At 33.7% G+C, this 7500-nt stretch overlaps 2 protein-coding genes across 2 annotated transcripts in view; one reads left to right on the plus strand and one right to left on the minus strand.

Annotated features, from left to right (window-relative positions):
- The window catches only part of LOC113802811 (uncharacterized), a gene marked incomplete in the record, with an annotated part of 59601 nt that overhangs the window by 36180 nt on the left and 15921 nt on the right, over positions 1 to 7500 (minus strand).
- Positions 1 to 7500, plus strand: part of LOC113808921 (laminin subunit beta-1) — a 9777-nt gene that overhangs the window by 1845 nt on the left and 432 nt on the right. Inside the window, exons 6-10 of the mRNA XM_070121459.1 lie at positions 74 to 253; positions 527 to 577; positions 1577 to 1793; positions 5089 to 5197; positions 6804 to 6854. Of these exons, the coding sequence (XP_069977560.1) occupies positions 74 to 253; positions 527 to 577; positions 1577 to 1793; positions 5089 to 5197; positions 6804 to 6854 (608 nt within the window). The remainder of the gene's footprint in view (positions 1 to 73; positions 254 to 526; positions 578 to 1576; positions 1794 to 5088; positions 5198 to 6803; positions 6855 to 7500) is intronic.

The raw sequence follows: 7500 nt of genomic DNA on the forward strand, positions 1-7500 counted from the left end.
ATTTATGTAGAGATGTCAGGAAATACTGTCTGTCATATATTGGAATTTGTAAGCATCAATTTCCCTTTTCCAGCCTGTAACTGTGACACTCGCGGATCAATAGACGATGCCATTTGCGACTCCCACACTGATGTTCCTGCTGGACTGCTAGCTGGAAGGTGCCACTGTAAGACTAATGTTGATGGCCTGAAGTGTGATCATTGCAAGGCTGGTTACTGGAATTTCACTGCTGATAATCCAGAGGGTTGTCAAGGTAAACATTGGTTTATGCTGATAGTATGGAAAGAGAACACAATTGATATATCTGATGCATTGAAAGTGTTTGTTGATAAAAGAGTTACTGTTTACAGATACTGGACAGTACCACTGAACATACAAAACAGTAAAAGATAAACATGAAATAAGCTAATATGTCTTTTGTTTTATAGCTCTTTTCCTGAATTCAAAATCAAACATTTTGGGATCAAAGTCTTTAGTTTTTGATATTTGAATCCAATTCATTATTCTAAACAACACAAACTTCCAGAAATTGCAGAAGATTATAAAAACCAGCCAAGATCAGAGTGGCCTCAGAAACGTGAGAAATTTTGTAGACTTTGAAGCTTGCTAGCACTAGGCTTTAAGACGAAGGGTTTTCTAGCTTTACATAACAGGTCTCCCAAGTGCAGAGCTTTATGTGAAGGGTCTTACAAATATATATGCTTAGGGTGCTTATCATTAGCATGACTTAGTTTGTGTGATATTTTATTTTTTATGATGCTGGATAGCTGGATTGATAACTGCTATTAAGTGGTTTATTTTGGTTATAGTTTGTATACTCACATTTTTTTTATAGCCAGGCACAAGGATTAATTTGATGGTTGTGTTGATGAATATCTATATTTATATCTATGTACCTATCTATAAATTTATTGATAGATAGATAGATATTGCTCTTGTAGTACAGTTTGTGTCTGGTGTTTGGTTGCTTTTGTATTAATTAATGATGTTATAACTAATATTTACATATATTCCTTAGAAAAGTTCTGTTTCCTGGAATTGTAAAGCTCAAGGAAATGAGTTGTACTTTTACAATGTTTTGTAGGGATCATATACAAATTTTGATTAATTAATCAAATATAACCAGAACTGCTCAAAATTTTATATTTCAGAATATTCCTTGTTTTTTTATAAGTATATCGAGAATAGAGATTTTCTGTTTGAATTTATGAGTACTAAGCATGAATATATACTGGATATATTCATGGTCTGATTTAAGTGATCAGGTGTATGTAAGAATTTTTTACCTGCATATGTTTATATCTTAGATATATACATAAGTTTGCATGTTTAATTATTTGTGTGTATTTATTATGTGAATGTGTGTGTTACCGTACAGCTGTATGGATATATGTATATAGACATACATATATGTTTGAGTGAGTCAGATATGGTAAATTTTTGAGTAGGTTTTTACAAATGTATGGAAGCATCATGTATTTAATTATTTTATTGTTTTGTTTTGTACTCTATATATTTATGCATTATTACAAGTACTTCATATCCATAATTTAATAGCAAAATATCCATCTTATAGCTTGTACATGCCATCTTCTGGGAACACTCAATAATGCTGGCTGCAATGTCCTGACTGGAGAATGTTCCTGCAAGCGATTTGTGACTGGACGTGATTGTAACCAGTGTTTGCCCCAGCACTATGGCCTGTCTGAGCACCCAGATGGATGCCAGCCTTGCAGCTGTGATCGAGGAGGTTCCCTCGATAACAACTGTGATGTGCTCAGTGGCCAATGCAAGTGAGTTGAAGTTTTTTTTCTATTGAGGTTGGTACATTTACCTGTGTTATTACTGTTTAGTTTATTTTAGGTTTTTATTACGTTTTTCTAAGAACTGACTGCTTTGAAATGTCAAAACTTTTAAGAAGTAAAAGTTTTAGCAAAGTGAATTCAGAAAATAGGAAAGAGCATCATAGTAAATATAATAAACTGGATAACTGTGAGATGCATCATATGATGGAGTAAACTTAGATATGATGTAAAAGGGAATTTTGTTTAGGAATTTTTTTTGCATTTCATAAAGTTATAGAAGGGTAAAAAGAGTTTTACAATTATCTGTTAAAAGAAACATAGTCTATAGAATTTATGATTAAGAAAAAAAGCAAATGAGTTTAATCCCCCAAAAACAAGCAAATAAAACAAATGAAATATCTATAGAAAAGATATCTTCCAGGGCTTATTCAGTTTTGATTTTTATAGTGTTTTCAAGATATAGATGATGCCTGATATGTACAAGGTATAACCACAGGTATAACCCCCAAAAGAGGTTTTTGGGGGTTATACCTCCCGAAAAAGTCGAAAAAATCACTTCTTTTCTTCTTCGTCTTCAGTACATCCTAACTACCACAGTTCTTTACTGAATAGTCCCCCAAAAATACTTGTGTTAGATCAACCCTAGCCTAAGGCCATGTAAGTAGCTGATTTTTAAATTTTTTTTTTTGGCGGGGGACTGCTTGACATAGAGCACTTTTTTCAGCATTAAAATGTTATTATTTTTTGATTAAGGCAAAAATTAAAATTCGGCTCTCTACACGGCCTTAGGACTCCGAGGCTCTAGTGAAAGCAACAAACTGCATTTGAATCGCACGAAAATTACGAAAGTTAGGATGTACCGAAGGTTATAAAACAACAACAACGGAGATGCGGCATATCATATTTGGCACCTTGCCAAAGTTCGTTATCACTATTTTTCTCTGAATCTAATGATATTATACATAAAAAAAAGCTTATTTAGTGCACTTTGTAATACAATGATTACCAAGTCAGTAGGAATTTTCATTTTCAATAGGGACGCTAATCGGTAAAGGTCTGTAATTCTTTTTTGTTGTTGTTGCTGTTGTTCATAAAAGTAGATATTTTTGTCTGAAAAGTTTAATAAATGCATTTTACCATAGAGACGACTAATCTAAACCAGATAAAATCCTTTTTTAAATTTTTTATTTATTATTTATTTATTTATTTATTTATTTATTTATTTATTTATTTATTTATTTATTTAATATTATTATTATTATTTTTTTTTTTTTGAAGAAATGGGGAACTGTGGATGGCAACATTAGTACAAAATCATCCTAATTATAAAGTCCTAGCATGAATACAACATGGTGGTTCATTTTTGAGAATTTTAAAAGGAAATGAATTTTAGTAGATTGAATTGGAGAACTTACGGAAGTTGTTGAGAGAGAGAGAGAGAGAGAGAGAGAGAGAGAGAGAGAGAGAGAGAGAGAGAGAGAGAGAGAGAGAGAGAGAGAGAGAGAGAGAGAGAGAGAGAGATGGTCACTGGGTGTTTATAATTTTCGAGGAGGATCGTATGTACGTGAACGCACATACATAAAGTTAAAAAGATTAATCATTCTCATTTAGTAGGCCTACATCGACTTTCATATCTAAATAATAAAATATATTAGTTATCCCTCTCAAACCGTTTTCTTTGATAATTGTCAATATTAACAGATTGCAAAGGAGAACAAGTGTAGAGTTGGTGATTAGCCATTTGCACTTATTATCTTTACTAAGAAGTGCATAAAATTGTGCAGACGCCTAGGTGTGGTGGGATATTTGCGAATTTATGGTGCCTAAGACCTACAGTAACGTCTAAACGTATTAATTTTTATCAGGAACGCACAAAACAAATGCTATAGCTTTTTGAACTTTAGTCAAAGAATGTGCATACAAACGAGCTCAAAATTCCTTATAGTTTTTATTTCAACGTGGATATTACTGAGTACTATCATCTTCAATATGAAATAATCTGTATCACATTTATACATCCGAAAATGAAAAATCCGACATTTAGGTAACATTCGTATTGAATTGGTTTTTACAACGATAAGTACCAATATCAAATCAAATCAAATTTACCTGTGCTGTGATGTACCGACCGTTGAGTGAAATGTAACGGAAATATTCCAATCCTTATAAGGCTATTTTCAAACATTAGTGCGTCGTATGTTATTGCGTACAGATTACCTCGTAAACTAACACATATTACCAGGGAGTCTCGATCGAAGCATATTTCGTGTGTAAAAGGACACAAAACTTGCATTTTTTCTTATAGATATATTTCACAAAATATTTTGTCATAAATCACAGTGATATAATTTTTTCCTGATATTGGTATAAAAGTGTTCCTTGAACTTTCACGAACTCATATCTATGTGCAGTGTCAAAATCAAATGCCGTATGCACGATTGCAGCAAGCAGAAGTCCACATAGGTGTACCTGGGCGCTCGTTAGCAACGTACCTCCCTAGGTGCTGAGGGAGTCTCTCGTCGGCAGCAAGACAACGAGCCATAGCAGGCTCTTAACCCACCCGCGCCGGGGTACATTTTGTAGCCAAAATTTAAAAAATCCGGGAAGATACAAAATCGGCGGGCGGAGCTTCCCCGGAGTCTGTCCGGCCGCCCGGCCGCCCGCCGCTTTTGCCGCGGAGCACGGCTCCGAGACAGCATCGCACTGGCGGGCAGCCCGAAACTGTTTATTTTTTCCTTGTGTCTCATATATGTGACACCCGGGACGGATGGGTTAATACTCGTTTGGTAGTTTCCTCATCCATGTACCTATACTATATGCTAGCTAACTCAATTTGACACCCCCCCCCCTCCATCTGGGACGGTCCCCTTAAGTGCTTAATACTGCCAGTTTTGCTTTATGGAAGCAAAACCTGGACGCTATCTAGTGCCTTGGAGTCACGTCTTGATGCCTTTTGGAACAAGTCCCTACACCTGGATCATGGGATGTAGTTGACAGGACCATGTGTCCAACTGATGACTTCACAGTGAGACTGGCATGGGACCTGTTACTTACATAATCCATGCTCGCCAAGAGATGTAAAGAGGGCTTGCCTGGCGATTCACCATAAGGGACCCCCGTGGCTGGAAGTGAAGGGTGGATGCAGCTATGCGCCATCATCAGCATCGGCCCCTTTCATGGTGATGATGATAGTTTATTAAAGTATCTAGTTAATAGTTTCATTTCAAAAGAAAGTTGATTTTCATATCATATGCTCCCCTTAAGAGTGGTTTCCCTTCTACAGGTGTCGTCCCCATGTCACAGGTCGTCGTTGTGACACACCTGAGGAAGGATATTATGTTGCAAGCCTGAATTACCTTACATATGAAGCAGAACTTGCAAGGGGCTCTGAGGTGTGTGTTTGTTTTTTTGTTATAATTTTCAGTATTATTTGTTTGATTTTATTTTGAATCATTGCATTATTTTGTGCATATCATTTCTGCCTATATTTTCATATTTATTTACCTATTTATTATTGTTACGGTTGCTTTAATCTATTGCTTGGTGTATCTTTTATCAACTTTTTTTAGTGTCATTTGTTCTTTTTTTCCTTTTTTATACTAGTTTTATCTTTTGTATTTCAGATTTACTTATTTTATTATTCATTGATTGATTCTATTTTGTGTTCAAATCTAAAAATGGATGATGGTTAGTAAGGATATGTATCTGTAACTGATAGTTAACAGTGGGGATGGTATTTATCATAAGATTATAGAAAAACTAGTTTGTGGTTTGGGCATTGAGGATGGTGATTTTTATCACCATTTGTCATTGCTCTCACCATCTCTCTAATCATTGTCTCTGTTAGGAACCATCATCTTTACAGAAATACTGTTCAGCCTTGCATTAATTCGCATGGAGGGTGACTCATTATTCAGAAATGAAGTCAGAGATGTAAATGCAATAATTATTTTTAGTTATTAGTGTGATGCAACAGTTAGTTTTTATATAGAGTTTTCTGTTGGCCATAGTATTTCTTTAGTAAAGGAACAGTTTCTATTCATATACCTCTTTAAACATTACGTTAGAATATCAAAGGGCAAGAATTTGAAAGAAAACTGGGAGATGAGAAATTATTTTTAAGAGTAGAAGTTTTATTCATGAGTTACATTCATATTTCTGCATTCATTATTGTGTAAAGGTATCTCTTAGTTTGTGAAAAATGTCAAATCCTGTAAAATAGTACTATACTTGTATGCTGAGTTCAGAAGTAATGTAGATATTGAATTAGTTGAAACTAACAATTATATGTTTAAACAAAATATGGACTTCATAAAGAGAACCTCATACCACATGGGTAATCTTAGACACAATGTGATTTCACAAGTATGGGATGGATGATCTCTTCAAGTGCTATAAGTTCCATATTATTGTAAAAAAAAATCACTGCTGTAAAATCATGATAGTATTATCTAAAGAAAATGTACTTTATTAGGTTGTGTTGTTATGTGGATGATATATTTTTATCTATATAATTAATCTGAGAAAATTTGAGGGCATATGTCAGGAAAACAATATGGATTTTAGAATATTTGAGATTGGATGCAGGATGAAAGAGTTTAAACAGACTGTATTACAAGATGTTTTCTATCCAAATATTTGTAATATAAGTAATAAGCAGTTCAGAGTTCCCAACATTGATTTTCATTGTGTAATACATATACAGAACTTATAACACCAGAAATTTTATTGTAAAAGAGTAATCTCCATATGAAGTGTTCTTAGAATACAAATGTTAACTTATAGATCATGTTTAACCATATGGCTGTAAGAGATAAGTTCTTTCCTTCTTTGAAAAGAAATGAAAGTTATTTTCAGGTGACTAACAAAGAGAGAATAAAGTGAGTGAGTGTGGGTGTGAGCATGTGTGTGTGCATTGAATTTAATGATTATAGTAAAAAAAAAAGGCTATGATTAATGACATGCAGAAATATCCTTCATCATTATCATTTATTACAGCTTTATTGTGAAGAGGCCAGTTTATATGACTTCAGGCAATCCAGACTAAGTGTATGTATTTAGATCCAGGATTATTTTGGTGCTGGTGATTAACTGAATGCTACTAACTGGTGAAAACTGGTGTTCTTGCTGAAATATTTATATATTTTTTTCTCATCTTTTTCACAAAAAGCTGTTATTGAGACTATTTGTTGTGTAACAGTAATCTTAGTAGCTTAGAGGATGACACATGTCTGAATGGTATCATTGTTCCAAAGTGTTATTAAGATTCAAGAGGGATGTAGGATATTGTTACAACTGTTGATTATTTTACATATGAAATATAGTGGAAAGTTCTTGTTAGAAAAAAATCCAGGATAAGAACTTTGCAATGGTGCCACACCTCAACAGTGATTCCTCAAGAGGATTTTCATGTATTTATTTGAAAAGGACAAAGAGTTTATTGAAAACTATCCTGGAGGTGATGGTGGAAATTTTTAAAAAATTCTGGATTTTCAGTTTGTAGTAACTCATGTAAATGGATAAATTCTATTAATGAGAGAGGCAATAGTGTAATGTAGATTTTTATTTTTTTATTAGTATTATAGAGGCTTTTTATGGGTTATGGTGCTTTTTTGAACTTACTAGAACTGGTAATAACACCTAGTCATAGACTAAAATTACAAGTTAAGTATTTAATGTAAAAATTATATTGAAT

This window comes from Penaeus vannamei, chromosome 4 (assembly GCF_042767895.1).
Source record: "Penaeus vannamei isolate JL-2024 chromosome 4, ASM4276789v1, whole genome shotgun sequence".
Classification (NCBI taxonomy): domain Eukaryota; kingdom Metazoa; phylum Arthropoda; class Malacostraca; order Decapoda; family Penaeidae; genus Penaeus; species Penaeus vannamei.